This window comes from Merops nubicus, unplaced genomic scaffold (assembly GCF_000691845.1).
Source record: "Merops nubicus isolate BGI_N331 unplaced genomic scaffold, ASM69184v1 scaffold3993, whole genome shotgun sequence".
Taxonomy (NCBI): Eukaryota; Metazoa; Chordata; class Aves; order Coraciiformes; family Meropidae; genus Merops; species Merops nubicus.
Window position 1 is genome coordinate 1 of NW_008600951.1, and position 21,226 is coordinate 21,226.

The 21,226-nt window shown below is 39.2% G+C and overlaps 1 protein-coding gene across 1 annotated transcript; it reads left to right on the forward strand.

Moving 5' to 3' along the window:
* The first annotated feature begins 771 nt into the window (after positions 1-771).
* Positions 772-21,000, forward strand: APLF (aprataxin and PNKP like factor). Its single transcript, XM_008937831.1, has 8 exons — positions 772-882; positions 2,261-2,378; positions 4,973-5,151; positions 7,761-8,149; positions 14,296-14,421; positions 16,831-16,877; positions 18,276-18,314; positions 20,795-21,000. Exons 1-8 carry the CDS (start codon positions 784-786, stop codon positions 20,998-21,000), a joined length of 1,203 nt encoding a protein of 400 aa, XP_008936079.1. The 5' UTR covers positions 772-783.
* The last annotated feature ends 226 nt before the right edge of the window (positions 21,001-21,226 follow it).

The window sequence follows — 21,226 nt, forward strand, 5'->3', positions numbered from 1 at the left end:
CGGGCAGAGCCTGGCCCGTTGGGTGTCTCTTCGGCGTGGGCCTGCCCTGGAGCGCAGAACGCTCTGGAAGGGGCCGCAGTGACTCCTGAGCGGTGCTGTGCAGCCAGCACAGCCGTTATAGACATCTCCCCCCTAATCCTTTGTGCTGCTTAATTGAGCAGTGGAAGGGCAAAGCGTCGAAGGACAAGCAGTTGCGGTTTTGCTGCACTTTCACGTTTAAAAAGCATCTCGGGTGTGGTGGCTCTGAACCGAGGCTTTAAAGCCACCACCTGAGTCAGTCTCGGAGCTGCAGACCTGCAGCCTTTGGTGAGAACTTGCCCAGAAGTGTTGGATTCTTCTGATGTCTGATCCTGAAAACTGTATCTTAATGTTGTGATCTGACTTCTAGCATAGAATTGAATTTGGTAAATTGCACAGATTTATAGTAAAGCGGATTGTAAACTGTAATCTCAGCTTTCTCAAAGTTTCCTCATGGTAATGGCTAATATAAACTGTATTCTTAAAAAAACCAAAACCACAGCAGTGACTGTGAAAATCTTTGGTTCTAAATACTTTAATTGGAAGGTGGAAAGGAAGGTGTTCATTTCCTCTGTAAGTTGATGTAATTCAGTGTTGACGTTATATTCAATTTAGAAGTGTAGTATTGGCAAGTCCGACCAACCCCTGTGTTAGAGTACAATGTATGTGTGTGTTTGTGATGAGCTTGACTAGCTAAAAATGATTTTTGCTTTGTCAGAAAAAAGTCAGGAGGCTGATGAAGGACCAACTGTTCATCCTGTTGAGATGTCTTGTAGTACGTTGTTAATTGAACCAACATGCTCCAACTCTGAGATACAGAGAACTGCAAAAATGAGGAAAAATGATGCTACTTCCAGACATTTGGTGGGTGCTTAATTTTTTTTTTTAATTAAATTTCATACTTGTAAGCATGTGTTGGGAATGAAAAAAGTGTTCTGTTCTCTGGACTTTTTTACTTCCTGAGGATTACAACAATCAAAGTTGTGTACTCAGAATATCTGTTGTTTTATTAATTTGGATTGTATGCATACAAACATATTTCTGTTTGTAATAATTATGCTGCACTATTGGTTCTTTCAAATATACAGGTTGCTATTGCTACAGGAATATTTTGAACTAACAATATGGCAGTTGAGTTCAGTAATACAGACCAGAGAGCAGAACTAGACTTTGTTCTGTATCAGTAACTGCCACGAAAGTACCTGTGGAGGCCAAGGGGAATGAATGACTGTTTATCAGCCTTAAAGGCTCTCAAATTTGTCTGGAGATGTAAATCTAGTAGATACCTTGTGCTGGCTATAAGCAATATCTGTTTGTAGTGTCCTAGCAACCTATTTTATTTGAATTGTACAGCTGTGATGGAGTTGTGTTATCAAGATCCAAACACACAGATAAGTAAGCCTCAGACTTCTCCTTGGTGGCCAGTATCCTGTCCAGCAAAAAAAACAGTGTGGTTTTTTTTTTTTCCCCTAAATTTTGCCAAGTAAAATTCTTTCAGACAGTCCAATAAATAATGTAAGGAGCCAGTGGGATCTTTCTTAGGTTTTCTGTTGCACATCCAGCAACATAATGCTAGAGGGGACATGTTGGTCAACATCATTGTTCAGTAGGTAACCACACAGTGCAAATGAAATGTCAGCCTTCCCTGGAGCTGAGATTCCTGGGATGGGTGCTTAACTTTTACCAAGTAGAGACTCAAGCTGATACTGCTGCTTTCAGTACATAAGTATGTACTGAGCATGACTTTGGTGTGTTTAATTTGTTTAGAGTGTTGCTCCTTCCTGGACAAAGGAATTGAGAGAATGTTAGCAAGGCTTTTTGTTTGGTGTGGGTTTTTTTTTTTTTTTTTTTGGTTTTGTTTTTTTGGTTTTGTTTTTGACAAACAGGTATTTGTTTGTTAAACTTCTCTTATTTCTCTGTGTGGAAAATCTATAGCAAAGTGCTGATAAAACTCTTCTGTGAATCTTAGTCTTTTAGATACTTATTCCAAATGTCTGGGGAGGTGTGTGTTTTTTTTGGTGGTTTTTTTGGTGTTTTTTTTTTTTTTTAACTGAATTCTCTTTTCTGTAGCTGTTTTTCTGAGTGAGTAGTTACTAAAAAATTTCATGGAATGGGCACCATCCAGAAGATGGGTGATAATCTGCACTGTGTTTGAAGGACGTAACTGAACAAACTTATGTTCTAGTGTTTTCCACCTATCTTGTAACTGGAGAAGGATACTAAACAGTAAATACTGTTTCAGGGTCCTCCTGATGATAATGAAAGTGAAGAGTCAAAATCTACTCAAAGAAAGAGAGTGCTTCCATCTTGGATGCTGGAAAGAGATCTCCTGGATCAGGGGATTGCTGAGCCTGTGGGAGGTAGGTTTGCAGTGTAGTATGTTTGTGTACCAATCTACATTTATGTGCTTTGAGATCATGTTCTTAAAGTACTGTGGTGATGATAGTAAGTATTAATTTGATGCTTTTCTTTCCCTGCTCTGTTCCTGGCAGCTGACAGAGACTGACTTCTTTTGTCTTTGTCATCAGGCCTGTAGACCTGACAGAGCACTTTCTGATCAGCTGATTTTATTTCTGTTGATTGGTTTGTTGGGGTGTGGGGTGTGTGTGTTTGTTTGTTTGTTTTTTTTTTTAAATGCCAGGAGATATACTTCCTTTAGACAGCTGAATATCTGATGTTCTGGAGCCTTTTCCTATAAACTCACCTGTTTAGCATGTAAATTCTAGCTAATTTCTGTACCTTTAATTTCAACCCTTCTCCACATTTAAGTTACTGATGTATTGTCCTTCTGAACTGTCAGCCTTCTGATTTCACAGGTTTATACAGTCAAGTGGTGGTATGTGTTCATTCTTTTTAACTGTGACTGAATCAAACTTGATCACTTAGTCCAAAGTTACTTCTTAGGAGAAGCAGTTCATCATAGTACAGCAGTTTCTTACCAACATGAAGCCAAAGTAGTATTGAATTCCCTCTTGTCCTTCCTGCAAAAGGAAATTCTTGCATCCTAGGATGGTGGGGGTTGGAAGTGACCTCTGGAGAACACCTAGTGCAACCCCTGCCACAGTAGGTTGCACAGGCACGTGTCCAGGCAGATTTTGAAAGCCTCCAGAGAAGGAGACTTCACAACCCCCCGGGGCAGCTTCGTCGCCCTCACCTACGATAAAGTTGTGCTGCTGTTAATCAGTGGTCACAGGAGCAGAATGCTGTTTAGTCATTATCAACAGGAGACACGAGGGTGCCGTGTTGGCACGACCCCAAGGAGACTTTATAGTGTGTCCTGCTCTGGTTCTGGGAGCTTGTAAAGAGTTCAAAACCAGCCAGTAGATGTTCTCTGACAAACTTACCACACGGCACTTATTGCTCTGATGACTTACTGATGGAACGGGAGGGTAAAAAATGAGAGAAGAGGAGGAAATGACTGCATATTTTAGCAGTGCTTCCCCAGGGTTTGTGTCTTTCTCTCCACTGAGGGCAGCACGTCCCACTCTGCTCTGTTCTGTGGTGAGGCGGTTTAGGTGCTAACTGCTGAGTTTCCTTCATTAGTCAAAGTGTCTGAACTGTGGCTGCATGTCCACTCCTCTTGAGTCAAATACTTATTCTTTAATGCCTCTCTTTCCACTCCTCTTTCTGCTGAGGTTGTGTAGTGGAAGCATTTGGCTCTGGGTGCCTGAGCAGGCCTGCAGAAGTATTCCATGCAGTGTCTGACCAATTGCTCCTTGTCTCCTGCATTAAATGCAGGTGTCTGAGTGGACTGACTTGGGAAACTGTGGCTTTAAACACCTGTGTCATATGCCATTAGCTACACTGCTTGTTCCCTTCCTTGAAAGCTATTTTGAGAAAATTGTAATAAACAAAAAAAACCACCCTTTACTCCCCCCTACCTCCTTCCTTCCTCTTTCCCAAATCTAGACTGTTCCCTACTGACTTAACCCCTCTGATTAAAAATTGAATGTACTGTAAGATTTTCACTATGTCCTAGTGTGATTATTTTCTTATGGTGGGGTTTGAGTTTTGTTTTGGATGGGGTTGGGTTTGTTTTCTCCACAGATACTAGAATGTTTTTCATTTATGTGTGTATATAATGTTTGTTTTGAAGACTGAACGTTCTGATTGTGTAAGCATTGGGATTTGGAGCTGGGTGGATGAGGTGTATCTGTGCTCTTGAGGGAGCCAGGGGATATGTACCAATGTTACTGAAGCTGTTCAAAAACTCATTATCTGAGATGATTCCAGCTTAGAGTGGGCTGTTTTAATAAAACAACCAATCTTCGCTGCAAATCTAAACTATTCCCTTCAAATTGTGAAATGGTTTGCATCTTTTTGGGGTGGTATTGGGTGGGAAGGTAGAAGGGTAGAGAGTAAAGGTGAAAGGCTGCCCTTTTACTATTTTATGTCTGCCTTCTACTGGAAAGGTAACACTGATTTGTGGTTTTGAAGTCAGACATTAAAATGTGGAAAAATTTCTTGCTTCATACACATGACTCTGGCATGTCACTCTCTGAAGGGGGAGTTCTTGAAGTCTTGCAAAATGGCATCAACTGTCTTCCTTCCGAATGCCTTTTGCAGCAGGTGGGGTGGTCAGCGCGTGGCCATACCCTGATTTTGCCGTGTCCTACCTGATGTTTGTGTGTGAACTGATAGTCTCAAGTAATACTTGCACAAAAGAGCTGTGATAAAAGTTGTCGTTGGACACATGGTTTACTTGACCAGTGAAATGAAATTGTCAGTCCTGCTGCTACAGTCTGGGATATCCTTTGCCATGTATTTATGGTTCTCCTTCAAATTTTTGCCTCGAGTATCCATTTCATTCTAAAACATATAAGCAGGAAGTGAAAAACTGTTGAAACAGCACATGCACAACTGCTGCTATTTCTCATGCTTTAGATTTCTAATGTGGTTGGGATGTCACTGTGAAAGTTGCATTCCAAAAGTGCCCTTTTATTTTTGTTTTAAGATGGTAGAATGACAAAAGGCCAAGGAAGGCGAGAAAGTGATATGGAATCATTAGAATCAGAAGTAAAAGTGCAGCAGAAAAAAAGATCAGCCTCTGAAGAAACTATAGAGGATTTTGAAGGTGAAGAGCAAGATCAAGCCAAAAGGAGCTGTCTTTCCACCCCTGTCCCTTCACCTCAGGTAACTTTTTGGCTCGGAGCAGAACTGTGGCATCTAAAAAAATGAGAATGCGGTTGGCAATATCCTATTGAAGGCTGGGTCTGCAACATAACCACATGTTCTGCTTGTGATTTGTTGTTTAACAGTTGCTTTGAAATGCCAGTCCATTGGGCAGCTCTGTAGCAAGGATTGTGGAAACCTTCAGAGACTTTCTGCACTTCATTCTTGCAATCTGGTACTTAGGCCTCAAAAGCTCCACAGAAATACTGGGCTTTCAGCTTTAAAGCAAGAGGCTGGAAGACCTTGTCCGAAATGCTGGTCCTAGGAATGGCTTTGGGGTGTGGTTTCTTCTTCCAAGAACCCTTTAAGGGTAGGTGATGGTATCACGCTGATGTAATTCAGCACTGGACTTTCCCCAAACTAGTGCCATTCTCGTTGGTGAAGTTTTATGATCAGAAAATTATGGTATGTGACCTAGCAACTGCTATGCTCTGAGGAAAGGTAGCATGGAGTGTGCTTATGCCACTATCTCAAAATAGGAGTCAAAAAAAGCAAAGAGAAGAAAAAGTTATCTGAAATCCAAAAATGATCTGTGGTGGTGAGTGAACAGACACTTCAGTCCAGCTGGCCAATGTCTGTGTGTCCTCAAAGTACAGCTGCATTTATAGGCAGTTAAATACTTACTGGTAGCACCCCTAGTAATGCAACAAGAAGGATCAAATGAGCCAAGAAGCCCAGCTCTGTTCTAGGATCTGACAAAATACTTGTTACTAATAACTTGGTATGCATCATTGGTTTTGACACTGAAAACTACTGGGTTTTGGGGTTTGTCTTGTAATTAAATCTTAAGGTTAATTGGAATTATGTACTCATGGAGAGCATACCACTATGTTCTGTCAGAACTACCCTGAAGGGTACCATTTAACCTGAAACAATGTCGTGGGTGGTGAGTTTTCTTGTTGGCTAGGCACATTAGTACCAGCTGCAGTGCTGTTTTCTCTTTGTTAGATTATAAGGTGAGTGACTACATAATGAATTATTTCATTTTGCAGTTTGTAAGTATGAAACCTTACTTATTTTCTCCTGATGACTTCACAAGTAATTTTTATTTCAAGCAGGATTTAAGAAATTGACTTCAGAACTTTGCAGAAAAAATAATGGGGTTAGAGCAAGCTAAGGTCATAATCATAGAAAGCTCTAGAAGGTTGGAATTTTGATATTAAAACTAAAATCAAACTCCTGCTGGCATATTTAAGGCAATTGAGAAAATCTGTAGGGTAGGGAGTGAGAAGAATCTTAATTCTAAGTGCCAACAACCACCAGATGGCAGTGAGGTCATGCCCATGTAATAACCCGTGCCAGTGGTGCTGTTCTGCTTGCTTCCTTGACTGCAACTTGGCTTTTAACTAATCATCAGACTAAATGTGAAAGTTTTTACTGTCCTTATATACAATAAAGGCAACGGACTGAAGTATGTAGTAGGGAAGTCACAAATGGCAAAGGCAAATTAAAGTAATTCAGTCTGCCTTTTGCAAATGAAGTCTTATTTTCTGAACTACAGCTGATTCCTGAGCCTTATTTTGGGAGTCGTGATAGAAAAGCCATGTTTGTCTCTGAGCTGACTTAGTAAACACGCTGCTGTCAGGATCATTTGATTTTAGTGCTGATATTGCCCTTCCCTGACTACATTGAGCAATGTATTTGTCTCTGGTTTTGGTTAACATTTTATGAGGCTTGCATTGAAAAGAACAAAATCAAATAGGAAATCACCAGCTGATATTAAGCTCTGCCAAACACATCTGTGTAAACTAAATATAAATTTACTGGAGGGGGAACTTAGATAATGAACAAAGCAGAGACCCTTGAATAGTTCTGGAAGGTACTGGAGTATCTCAGCCATCACTATAGGTGTGCTTCTGGGTAATGTCTCAGTCGTTGGGACAGTGCTTCTGTCTTGACTACAAATCTCTTACTCTTTTTCTACAGCACACATCTCTTAAGTGCATGTATGTTCCAAAATTGAAAATGCAGTATTTGTCAAAGCTGAACTTTGCCTGATGGTATTTGACAAACTTTTTATGATTTAGTCGTATGTATTGCTACACATATCAACCTAGAGTCCCATGTATTGATAAATATATATTCCACATATCTTGGTGCTTAAGGCATTAAAATTGATTGTTGTATAAGGGTGTATGTTCTTCTAGAGTCTACTATATCTTTACGTTTATAGTCCATGCTCATTTTTCAGGAGCAGTACTTTTAACTGGAAATTAATTCTAACTGTAGTTCTTGCACTGTTCACAGAGGTGGTAAGAGAGGAACCTGACTGTGTTGTGAGGGAGCTGAAGCTGAGGACAGGAGCTTGAGAATAAGTTTTTCTTTAAAGTGTGTGTGTCTCCTTAACTTGAGCCTTTCATTTAACAGCTGTATTTAGCATCTAACTTGAGTTTGGGAAGTGGAGTAGAAGTTTTTAAAGGCTGAACAAGATGATCTTTTGAGGTCTTTTCCAACCTGGGCTGTCCTCTGATTTTGAAACTGGGAATGATGAGGCAAAGTTTCACCTTAAAGCTTTTAATTCTGAAGAGTGTGAATTTTCAGGTCCTTCAAAATGTAACCTTGTTCCACAGAATACAGCTGGATTCCCTCTTGAGAGTCCTATGAGAAACATGGAAGGAAATGGCAAGACTGGAACAAAAATCCCTGGAAGTTCTCTGGAAAACCATGATAGGCAGCTGCATAGCAAAAGGTCTAAAAGAGCAGGTCAGATCTCCAGTAAAGAATATAGAATTGAGGAAAGAGAAAACAAAGAGCAGATTTCTGGTTCTACAAGCCAACAAGCTCACTGGGGCAGGACTTCCCAATATTTTGGTGCCCAGGAAGGGGCTCTTGAGCCTGATGCAAATCCGGATTGCGAGACTGAGATCTCTGATTCAGCCAGAAGTGCAGATGCTCCGGAAAGCTCCAAACAGATCAAGCATAAGAGGACACCTTGCATGTATGGAACAGGCTGTTACAGGTAAAGCAAAATTAAAACTAGCTTAAGATAGCTTGTTATTAAGAAGTAATGTATTAGCTATGGAAGAGAAAGCAGTCAAGTCACTACGAGCTTTGATTTGCAACAAATCTATTGTTAAGCAGGGAACTGATGAGAGACAAAAAGACTAAAAGAGGACTCAGGTTACCTTGCTAACTGCTAATAAAGCCCACACAAGGGATGAAGTGCTTCAGCATATTAGAAGATGATCTTTTGTAGGAAATGAGGAACAAAGATCTGTTTTAAAAAGAAAATAAACAAAAAACTTGTGTGAATGGTTCATGTAACAGCAGGGAGAAGAGATTAATGGTTGAAATGCCCAACATGGGCCCTGTAGGCTTCTTCTGTTAACAGATGAAACTTCTATGAAAGATGATTGCATTTATTGTAATTATTGCATGCTATGTCATCTGAATATTTAAAATACATATTCATCATCCTTAAAAAAAATCCAGGATTGCTTTTATTATAACTTGGCCAGTCTGCATGCTTTTTTTTTTTCCTTTTTAATCTGTCAGTCTCCCACTATAACCAGGACAAGGCATACTTATAAACTCCATGGTAACTCTTATCTGATTGGTGTCTTTGGTAATACTTAAGCAAAGAACAATTTTTGTTTTTTCTTCCCCTCCTTTTCTCCTACTCGTATCCTCTAAATTTGCAGTGAAATATCTGTCACAGAGATGTTTTGTGCAATCCAAACATTCCAGTGAAGTTCCAAAACACCCTTGCTGAGTGCTTGGCCTCCTGCTGGTTCTTTCTGCCACTTCTTTCTGTCGTGCTATGTGTGGGTATACTGAAGGGAAGATAGAAATCTAGAGGTGTTGCAGATGCTAGCAAATAGCCAATGATCTGAGAACTGTATCTGGGAGAAGGTTTTGAGCTCTGGATAAATCCATGTACACTGTAAGCACAAAAGACAAGGCTAATCCAGGAAACAAGGTCCTGTGATTTTATTTTTTTAAAAATTACTTAAAACCCCTTTTTTTTCTCCTCCAAGGGTTTTGAGCAATAGGAAGAACAGTGGGGTTGTTTAGGACACAAGTAAGTGGGTTCTTGTATATGTTTGGTGTGCCTAATGCTGCAGATACTGGCAAAAGCATAAAGCTGTTGTGTTAATGGACACATTACACTTGCAATTTTCATGTAACTCTGTCACGTATTTCCATTTTTACCTTTAATGATTATGATGAAAACATGTTTTTTTAGGCCTTTAAGCTGATCCAGTAGTACAAATGCAGCCTCTAGTTTGCTCCAGCTACTTTTAATTTTGCTCAGGCAAGATTTCCCCTGTGTGGGAGCTAAGCTGATTTTATGCTCTGATAAGCTGAAGGATTCTTAATGTTTGGGAAGGCAAATTCTAGTTGTAATATGAAATAGGAGTCTGCATGTGCACATTTCTTGTTATGTCTTCACTCTGAAACGTTTGGCAGCAGCACTTTTGGAAAGTATTGCTTTATAAGAAAAAAGAACGCTCTGAAATAACACAACAAGGTCTTATTTTGTTGGAGAAACTTGTAAATAGGAAGTATAAAAACCATCAGCTTTGATCTTCTGGAAATGTCACGAGACTAAACCTGCTTGTTTGCAGCAATAGAAATATGCTTTGTAGTCTGTCTTAGCATTTGCTTTTAATGCAAGACCACCAAGTAGTCTGTGCCTCAGTGGGGTAGCCATGTCAGAGTAAAACAGGTCATTGCAGTTACCCATATTCTTAACAGCCCATGTTTTAAGTGTGCTGTGAGTGGATGCTTTGAAGAAACACATTGATAGGGTATTCAGTTTTTCATTGTGTAGTGTTTCCCTTGGGGGAAGAAATAGTTTTTAGAGTTGCTAAGGAAGAGGAACTGCTTTGAGTGCTCTTCTGAATACAAAGAGTAGTTGGTTTCTCTCTGCTTCATTACTTCAGCCTTAAGAAAGTTGTCTTCTATCAAGATATGCTGTAGGAGTCAGCATCTTAAATGAGTACTGCTTTAGTGACTGTAACATTTCCTTGAAGTTTGTCCTAGGGGAGGTTTCTTTCTCATAAAAAAATTTTTCCAATAACTAAATGTTCTTCAGTGTTCTAGTCTTTATTTTATAAGCTCCTATTAAGAAATATTGTTTTCTGGCTATGACTTTGGCACCTTTTGTAGTTGCCTAGTAAAACAGCACAAGTTGAAAAAATTAAATGTTAGTCCCCTTAATTTTATTAGATTTCTCTACACACATCTTAAACATTTAGGAAATAACTTTGTAACTCATAGTTCACTTTCCTTATGAATTTCAAGACGCTGCTTTTGAAAGAATTAAGCCTTATACACACTTCTCCAGGGGTGCTTCTTGTCATCATCCTTCAGTGTCAGATTCTTTTTCTGAGGTAGCCTGAAGCTTTGCCAAAGAAAGGAGTTTCTTTCAGAAGAAACTGCTTTTACCACTTGGAGGCAAAGTGCTCTGCCTGTTTGGTGTCTATTTTTGCTGTCAAGGAACTTACTTGTATACTGTCTTGTGTTCACTTTCTTGTCTGCTGCTTGTTTTTCCAAAGCTAGAAGAACAGGGAATTAACAGTAAAAATAAACCCAGTCCCACTTTTCAAGGGCTGCTGTAGACCTGGACTCTCATCTCTAGAACAGTAATTCACAATTTTTGTCCACAATTCTATCCTTCTGCTAGCCTCTGATCCAGGTCTCTGCTGGCTGGGGGCGTGTAAATTGTTCCCACAACTGTCAAAGTAGGGCATGCTCAACCAACCTTTGGATTTGTATGTGAATTTTTCTAAATACTTTGCTGTGTTTGTTTATGAAAATAAGTGGTTTTCCTTTCACATTGAGCTTGTAAATCTGGCTGTGTCTGGCTTGGTTTGAGTCCTGTCTTCTAGTAAGACATTATTTAAAATTTATGGACATTTTATGTACAGTTGTGCCATAACTTCAAGCTCAAATTCTGTGGCTTTGTAACTAGTGCTTGTCATTAATTACATCTTCACTACCAATTTCTTTAGCAGCTGGAACAAGAAGCCCCTGAAATGGCAGAGGTCTTCTGCATGCAGTTATGAAGAGCCAGAGGTTCTGACCTTAGCAGTTCAACTTGCTTTTGGAAAAGCTTTTAAGATGCTCTTGGTAGCTGCACAGACAAAAAAAAAACCCTTAAAATTTCACTGAGCAATACTCAACTTATGCTTGAGATGACTGCACTGGTTCTGAAGAACTTAATCCATTTTATTTGCAGAATTTTTAATCTGCATAATTTTCTACACAGTGAAGTGTGAGTATAGGCATTCAGAGCTCCTGGGAGAGCAAAGCTGCAGTAGCTGTGTATGTGTATCAACAGGCACCTCTCCTGTAAAACTTTATTCTTAAAATAGGATTTTAATTGGTTAATTTTCATGTGACTGAAGCTTAATGATTTTGTTTTGATGAAATGAATAACATATTCCTGTGCAGTGAGGATTTGTTGTGGAGCTAATTAACTTTGGAGTGCAACGTAGAGTGTGATAGATGTGCTCTTACAACTCAAGTCTCTTGTGTCTAAATAAATAAATAAAACTAAACAACAAACCAAAACAGACAACCCTCAGGCAAAACAATCCCTTATTAAAAAGTTGTTTTAGATTTTTTGCAAGATGGGGAAAATATTTGCTTAATATAAGCTATGTACTTCTCCAACTATTTATTTTGCTTGCTATCATTGTATAACACATAGAGATGAAATAAGTACAAATTATCCAGGTGAAGGTAATGTAGAAAATGTTTCTACTAATCCTGAGCATCTGAAATAGGATGTGTTTAAGGTGCTTTACAGGTAATGTATAATTTGAGGAACATCATACAGTGGCTCAGAGAATCCTGAAGCCTGGTGATAAGGAGCATAAATTGGGACCCTTTTGTTTCTCTTCCTCCCACACTACTTTTTTTTTTTTTTTTTTTTTTTTTTTTTTTTTTTTTTTTTTTTTTCCCTTCTCCTAAGTTTCAGACATCCTTGATACAGAATCATGTCCAAGTAGGTTTCAAAGTAGTTTGTTTGAAAGGAAATGTCTATCTCCTAAAATACAACAGACTAGCCAATTGACACCACCTTTCCTCGGTGAGTCTGTTGCTACATGTATCTTATTGCAGGAATACATATTACAATGATTTCACAGAACATTAGTTGCTTCTGTATCCCTTTGAGAAGATGAATTGTGTTTCAAATGATGGAAAATTCCTGCTCATACTGTTGGTAAGTTAGCTCTGTGCATGTAGAAACCAAAGAAAGCAGCCTCTAAAATTACTGTTTTATCTCATTTATTTTTAAATGAGAAAAGAAGTAGGCAGCCACTCTGCATTTGGTGTAAGAAGTGATGTTTCTTGGGAACTAGTTATAGGATAAAAGACTGGTAAATGCAACCTTCCCATGATTTTTAGTGAAACAGTATTTAGTGACCCTACTGTCTGCAGAAGTCAACAGAAAAGACCAGGACAAGAAGCTTGTCACCTGTGTAAATAGATCCAAGGGACACTGGATCTTTGATATTGATGTAAATGAATCTCTTCAATGAGTTATATCTGTCTTGTTGAGTTTCCCAAGTGAAAGAGGCAAAGCAAGTGGACACTTAAAGTATGAATACTAAATATCTAGTAATTTTTGAATGCCTGAATGACTGTATTGCTCAGAGCACTCGAGAAATCATTCTGCAAAAGCTGTAGCAAAAGCTTTATTTCTTTCTTATAGTGGTAACTGAAATGCTGAAATTAATGTTGGCTGCTCCCTATAAACTTCATAAAAGGTAGTTGTGAATTTAAAGGAAATAGTGCCTGTGATCAGTGAGGAAGCTGTTTATGTATGTAGCTAGTTACATACATGTTTCTAGCTTTGTGTAAGTAGTGTAAATTAAAACATTAATTATGCTGTAGTTTAAAAGTTCTCATTCCTCTTGTGAGGCAAGTGGTTCACTTATTTGCACGAACTCATTGAAGAGTACGTACCTCTGGAATTAGTGTGCTGAATGACTAAAGTATTTTGTGGATGTCTTTTGGAAAATAATTTATTAAAATATCTCACGTTTCTTGCTTTTAAGTATTACGCTTGAAAAAAGGTGTTTCTAACAGAAATCATAGGGTTTCTTTTAGGATAAGATCACAGAAATGAAAGTAGATTTGCTTTTGGTACCATCATGTTCACTTTGATGTAATGTTTTGTATTGTTTTGATCTGTCACATGAATTGCTTCTGATGTTGTAGCATGTTTTTTTTGTGTTTTTTTAAACACCACCGACAGAAGTTTTACAAAGCAAATTTGTCTCTTAAGTGGTGTTGTTTATAGCTGCCTTGTCTTGCATGGTGTGTATGCAAACCCATTGCCTAGAAGCAGTAAAAATGCTCCTTCAATGAGGCATATATTTGATTCACTCCTTGCTCACCTTGGATTCAACTGTGTAAGTGTTACAGAGCACAAAGCTGTGGATGCTGATATCGTTCTCATCTCTAGCATTGGTGTGACTCAACTAGAAACAGGGTTGTTAAGTCTGATGGTACAAATTCATGTCATTATTTGAAATATGAAATTACAACAAAATGTACCAAGGCAAACCTGACAGCCTAATTCATGTAGTGTCCAGGAGACTGCTCCACCTGGAGTAATATGCTGACATTTGAAGTATTCAAGTGAGTGGTAACTTGCCTCAATTGTTACATCTTTTCTGTATGCATGTTGCCTGAAGCTAACTGGAGATCAGCAGAGGGTGTGGGAGTCTTTCTGCACTGCTGCAGTTGTTTGGATGTCATGTGTTGGCACTTCCAACTTGAGCTAAGACTTTAGTAGCAGTTTTATAGCACTTTGATAGCTCCAGGAGGAGTCATAACTGAGCAGGTTGGCCACCGAGTAAGGTTCGTGCTACATGGCTGCATAAGTAGTTTCTGTACATGTTGGAACTTAAAGCTTAAAGCTGTTGGCAAACAAGAAAATTCCTGGTTTAACTTCTTTTGCAGCACTTGCTGAGACAAACCTTCCCTTCTTGAAAGTAGGTCTTACATTCTGCATAAACATTAAAAGGTGGTCTTTGCTTAACAACGGAAAAATGAGTTGTGATTGATTCAGTAACACCTTTCTTACCTCCACTTGCTGTGTTTAAATGGAATAGTCAGTTCTGGATATCTGTTTGTCTCTTGCAGGAAGAATCCCATTCACTTCCAGCAGTTCAGTCACCCTAATGATGATGATTATCATGAAGCAGGGATGGTAACTCAGGAGAACAATGATAACCGGCCTGAATGTCCCTATGGAACTGCTTGTTACAGGTCAGAAACATAGACAATGGCTTTCCTTGCTTTACAGGTCACAAATATTCTTCCATGGAGTTTCAAAATGACAATAGAATAATGAGCAATTCTTGGTGTTAAATCTTAACTAGAGCCTTCTGAAACGTACTGTGTGCTGCTACTTTTGCACCAAAGTCTGTGCACAGTGTTTGCTAGTGATTTCAGCTGGTGAACGTTGAAACTTGACTTTTGGAACCTATTTGGTGACCTAGAGATCAATGTTTTTTTCCCTTGTCGACAGGTACTAAATGGTTCTTCTTTTATGTAAGCAATTTATTGTTGCATGTTGTTCTTGATATGTAACTCTTAGTTTAAATTTGATAAAGTATATGTTGAGATTTTATACAGAAACTCTGTTAACCAGTATTTGATTTGTTAGAAAACGTAATGTAAGTAACAGCATTAAAATTCAGTTTATGGCTGACTGGTACAATTTCTTTTAAGCACTATTGTTCTTCTTCAAAAGATTGTTTTATTCCGTTTTGTTTCTCAGTCTCTAGGTTTTACATTTTTATTTAGCAGAGTTTAATGATTGCTCAGTAATAACTGTCCATTGTTTCAATAGATTGAAACAATGGACAAAAAGATATATTTTGAGGCAATGAAACTTCCTTGGGGACATTTGCCATGGAGTGGTGAACTTCACTTGTAAGAGAGAAATAGCAATCTGTTTATTGATATAAAACAACAATTTAACAAAGCTTGATAATAAATGGGACAGTGGTTTAACAAGATTTGATGGCAAAGTGCGCTGGATTATTGACTGTATGGAGGACAGAGTTAGGAAAAACTGTCAGGAAGAACTTCCCACTGAGTTGTGAGGTTCAGGAAGGACCTCCTTGCTTTCTAAACTCCTCACAGAGGAGTCTAGGCACAGCTAGATCCAGTCCTAGTCCCAGACTTGGTCAGCGGTTTATGTCTAAAGGATTATGTGTCCACAATCAATCCTTTCTATCACTTAGCTAAGATTTCAAAGTTTAGCACTTACTGAGAATCTGTTGCAGCAAGGAATCTCTCAGCCTCGAGGACTGACCTTGAGAGGCATCCCTACTTAAGAGGAGATCCTCACTTGTGACCTGCTACTGTGCAGGAGAGCTCAGAGGGCTCTGGGCTGTCCGCTATATATGGAGTAATATAATTCACTTATGGTCATATTTACGTACCAACTCCAGAAGTTGGTTTCTTTCAAATTTGAGTCAGACATTTGTCAGCTTGTGGTTAGGTGGGCACATAGTTCACAATAGCCCTTGTCTATTGTAGTGTTAGCTTTCTCCCCCAATCCACCTTGAAGCCACTTCAGGTTCAGGGCAGCCAGGACGACCAGACACATCTATGACAGCCACCACTGGTGGCTGTCACTTGAGCAGAGTTAATTAGTAAAGGGTAGCTTTTCAAAGAAAGCCATATTATATTCAGTGGATGAGGAAGAAATATTTATGTTCTGAAAAACATCTATGAGATTAATTTCTCATCCTAGGATGAGAAGTCTTGCCAACATACTTTTCAGGAGTACTTTATCCTGAACTATGGATGCTTTACCCAAACCCCAAACTGCCTCTCCTTCTAGATAAGACAGCACCAGTGTTGTATTAATTAATAACTAATTATTAGGCCTAGAGAAAAGCCTCTAGTACTCCAACATGACAGATTAGCATAATGTAAGTTGGGCCAAGTTAAAATATTAGAGCAGCATTGGATAACTGGTTGGGGAGTGGGATATAAATCAGTGTGTTAATGACCTGGATCAATGCCTAAATGAGGGAAACGTTTATATTGCAGATCCAAGAGTAAGTTGACTTCTAATTTTTCTTTAGTTGCTTTGATGCTATTTTTTAGTAGAAGTCGTATACACTTGTATATTGAACTTGCTGGATTGCAGCAGCCTATTGCAGAAATCTGCTGTGGCCTCTCCCTGTCATCCTTTGCAACAAGCAGCTCTTTCCAAATAAGAGCTCTAATTTTCCCATTACATTGCAGAGCACAGGAGCTATGCCTGATGTCTCAGAGCTGTGATGCCCTGTGCATGCATTGTGCTTTGTGCACCAGAATTTATGTTCTGCTTTCATTTTTTGACAGAGTGAATAATTGGATAAGTTCTTATCATGCTGAACAAATGCATTTCAACAACTTTGGAAACTATCTCAACTCTTGATTTTGATCAGTCATCTATTTTTTTTTTTTTTTAATACTGAATTGGAGAAGAGGAACTCTTATTTATGGATTTTTTTTTTTCTCACCGTATGTTCTATAGTTGAGTCACTGCAGTAAGGCACTGGTCACAAAAAATTCCTTTAAAATGAAATTAAATTTATCCATAAAACATGAAGTTCTGGGCTTGTTAAGTTTGAAACAAGGTGGTGAATCAAGCTTTTCCTGTGTTCTTTGCAGGAAGAATCCCCAGCACAAGCTAGAATACAAGCACAGTTCACCTCCAGGTAAGCCAAGTTGTTCAGTATAGCTCAATGTGTGAGGTGGAGCCCTTGAAACTAAATAATGCATACCAAAAATTTGGACTAAAACGCTTTCAGCTATTGTTAGTGAGTAACACTGCATTTGCAGCTTACTTTGTAAGCTTACAAAGCTTCTCTCAAGCATGAGGTCTTGCCCTTGTCTGGGATAAGGAACGTTGCTTGGCCACCACAAACTTGCACTCACTTTTTCAAATGTTTGTCAGCTGAAGTGAGAAGAGCTAGGTCAGACTCAGTTGACATAGTTTATATGCTTTATATCTTGTGAATTGACAAAAATGCTGTGTGGCAAGTGGCTGTTTTCATGAGTTAATGGGTTTTACTGAAAATGAAACATGCTGTAGTGTGGTATTACTGGATCTCTGTATTCTACTGCCTCCATTCAGAGCTAGAGTATTACTAGGAAAACCAGCAAATGTATTTAGCTGGTACTGAAGTATTCCCAACATTTCAAATGGACATTGCAGGAAATCTTTTTTTTCTATGGCTTTTATCCCATCCACACAGCAGAATGTGTACATGGAAATATTTTAACCATATAGATTTGTATTATAAGATTTCGTACTTAGTTTTTATTCTTACTTTTATTTTGATAGGAAATCCTTAGGTAACATACAATTGTAAAGTCTTGTGATGCTCTAAAACAAACATTGCAAGCCTGTTTGTCATCTTTTTTTTTTTTTTAACCAATGGTTTTCTTACTACGAGAACAAATTTTTGTGTGTGTATTCTCTTCAGGCTTGGAGGAGGTATAATTAAAACTGAATCTGAGTTTCTAGTCTAAAATTTTCTAATCTTTAGGTTGCAATAGGTAGACTTGTTGAAAAACACAGGAGGGTGTACTATTTACATTTTGTTTGTTCTTCAAAAATTCAGAGAGACACTGCATTTTTTTGTACTTTTCATTGGTTATTTAAGGGATTCTTTTTTCATTTGAAATCCCAATGCAATAAACAACACTTCAGAGTGGAATGGTTATGGAAATTTAATGATGATGTGTTTTACTTCAAAGAATCAGAATTATGACATTATTAAGGAGAAATTACATTTATGGAAACAATGTAAAAATATTTTAGTGCTTTGAAATATTCCAGTTTTCTGCTTAAAACAACACCACCAAGCAGTATTGATGACATTTGTCTACCCATGGACTGATCCATAATGTAAGAACAGTTCTGTGTAATCTCTCAGGAATTTTTCAATATAAAAACTTGTTCTTTTTTTGAGACAGGGGTGTTATTAGGCTTGTAAATACAGTATAATCATTAGAGCATTTATTTTAATAGATCAGTCTTCTATTGTTTCTATGAATAACCCTTGCTCTAGGGTGTACCCTGTCCTGACTAATAACTTTCCTTACTTTAGTAACTGAAAGAAGAACCCGACAACAAACTTCAAGGAATGGTGAGTGTGTTCTTACGTTATGAGTGGACACATCAGCATGAGACACAATTGATCTGCATTGGGTTTTGGGCATTTGGTAGTGCTGGAGATGCTTGATAATACTTACTTGAGGAGAAAATAGTTGTTTACTTTGGTAAAACTGTGCTGGACTGGCTCTGAGGGCCAGGTTTGCCTGTCAAAGAAGAGCAAGTTGCTGATTGGTGTTACTGACTACAGGCAGAAAAAACATGAAGAACTGAGGCAATGGTTTAGCTTTTTTTTTAAAAAAAATAAAAAAGGGTCTTTGCAGTGTGATGGCATTTTAGGGAACAAGTGAGACCTTCTAGGGGAAGATTGAGTCCAGAAGAAAAATCCCATGGACTTTCCGAACTGTTACATGCCAGAATGGAACATAGTCCCCAGTCCACCAGGTATGGGGGATGAGCTCTGTGAGCAGGCTGTCAGGCCTCCCTGCCTGCAAAATCCATCCTCTGGGCATAAAGTCAGTTAAGAAGAGTTAGAGTTTTTTTTGTGCATCCCTGGAAACAACTTTTCCTTATCGGCATAAATCAGAAGTGACTGCACAGGCATCATATTAGAGGAATTTGTAGTGATTCTGCCCTTATCTTCTGCTGCTTGGGTAATGTGGAGGTGAAGGAGGAAATCTGGCAATACATAGAGGGGTTGAAAAGATGTTCTCCCTCCTTAGTGTGTTTATTATTGAATGTGTGTGTTCATGGAGTCCAGAGGAGGGACACAAAGATGATCTGAGGGCTAGAATATCTCTCCTATGAGGATGGGCTAAGAGAGTTGGAGTTCTTCAGCCTGGAGAAGAGAAGGGTCTGGGGAGACCTTATTGTGGACTTCCAGAATCTGAACCGGGGCCTACAAGAAACCTGGGGAGGGACTATTTACAAGGGCAGATTGAGATTAGAAATGAGGAAGAAGTTAGTGACCAAGGATGGTAAGAAACTGGAACAAGTTGCCCAGGGAGGTTGTGGATGCTCTGTCACTGGATGTGTTCAAGACAAGGTTGAATGGGACTTTGAGCACCCTGGTCTAGTGGGAGGTGTCCCTGCCCTTGACAGTGCTGGCCCAACTCTGTGGTCTATAATCACATTGGGGTTTTTTTTTCCCTCAACTATAGTTTCACGTGAAAGATGGTAAGAACTGCTCAACACATAAATTCATCTGTATATTGAGAGATTACGTCTAGATGAGATAAGAATGCAAAAATTGGAGAGGAATGAACATGGTTTTACCTGGAGGACACGTAAGGGCAGAATAGCACTGGATTGGAAAATTCACTGTGGCTAGTTAAGAATTATGGACATGTAAGAAAAAGAGAGATAGTGCAGGAGTGAAGAGCAAGGGTTACACATGTCTGCCAAGATCAGGAAGCAGCAGGAAAAAACTTGTTTAAGGCTCACAGCTACTGATAAATCAAAGGAGAAGGCAATGTTGCCATGGCAGCAGCTTTGTATGGACACTACCAAGTCAGGTAGGTAGGGCTTCTTCAAATAGCAGAATTGTCCTGCCTCTGGGAATTGGTTTCCTTGTGCCAACATATTCAAGCAATTAAAAGAATACTGCAAGACAAGCTGACTAAAGTTTAGGGGCACACTGTGAACAGCATCCATTCTTTGTAAATAGAGGTTTCTGAGTCTTTGATTCCTGCTAATACAGAGTACTGTGAAATACTGCAAAGGCAGAAGGCAGTTAGATCATAAAACATAAGCTGTGAGGAAGATGGATGGACAACAGGTTGGAGAGCAGCAGGATAGAATAGACTGAGCTGGAAAGAGGTGGGTGGGCTGCACCCAGCTTGGGGAAGAAGTGCTCAGCATTTGTTGTTTCCTTAACCTGTGTCCAGAAAGGAAGCACAGACCCTCCAGTGTGGATCCAAGGTGAGAATGCAGGAGGAGGGTGATAGAGCAGATTCCCTTCTCTTCTGAAGCTCAGGAAAGAAGAGAATGGAAATGAAAAGCCACGTCAGAGTCCAAAGGGTGTGAGTATAAAGTAGCCCTGAGTAAGTATGTGTGGATGAAGGCAGAAAATGTGGGGCCAACACAGCCACAGCTGGAGGCTAAATGATGAGACAGATATGTTGCTCAGGTACAGAAGTAGCAGGAAGGCAACGAGGAAAATTGTGTGGCACTCCTTAAGGAAAGGGGAGTTATCAGAAGACATTTTCTGATACCAGAAGATGGTATCAGAAGAGGGCTGATACTGTTTTCCAGTGTTGGAAAAAAAAGCCCGTAAGGAGAACTTTCTAAGTTCTGAGGTCAGACTGGTATGTGCTGCCATAGGGATCAAAGAGATGATACAGCTTTTCATGAGTCATGAACATCAAAATTGTCAACAATGGCTAGAGGGGGTTTGGTGGGTTTTTTGTTGGTTCTTTCTCCCCTTGAGGAGAGACACTAACTAGACTGGCTCTGGAAGGCCTCGTTCGTTCTGTATTTGCCATTCATGAGTATGTGACATTTTTGTCCCTACAGGAAAAAGGGCTGTGGAAAAAGATGGTGCCAGTGATGATGAACCAAATGAATATGACCTTAATGATGGCTTCATAGATGACGAGGAAGAAGAGTGTGAGCCTACTGATGAAGACTCTGACTGGGAACCAAGTTCAGAGGAGAAAGATAATGAAGATGTTGAAACGCTTGTGCAAGAAGCACATAGATTTGTTAAGACCAAAAAGTAGCTGCATGGAGCAACTTTATCAGTGTCCAATCTGGTTGTGTTAGAACGTGGATGTGCAAGGAGAGGACTTGCTTTGAGAACTGGTTTTTCCTCAGTAATGTAGGTGCTTACAGGGAGACTTTGCTGCGGGTGAGGGGATTCAGCAATGCCTTCCTTTTCTGTGTTAAGATTTTGTACATGGGGGTTTTTAAGTGGTGGGACCAAAGGACTGAGGTCTGGAATTTTAG

Excerpts from the sequence above, each read along its gene's own strand:
- APLF (XM_008937831.1), top strand. The coding sequence starts at position 784 with ATGTCTTGTAGTACGTTGTTAATTGAACCAACATGCTCCAACTCTGAG. Across the intron at positions 2,379-4,972 it reads GATTGCTGAGCCTGTGGGAG|ATGGTAGAATGACAAAAGGC; the intron begins GTAGGTTTGCAG and ends TTTTGTTTTAAG. Across the intron at positions 5,152-7,760 it reads CCCCTGTCCCTTCACCTCAG|AATACAGCTGGATTCCCTCT; the intron begins GTAACTTTTTGG and ends CTTGTTCCACAG.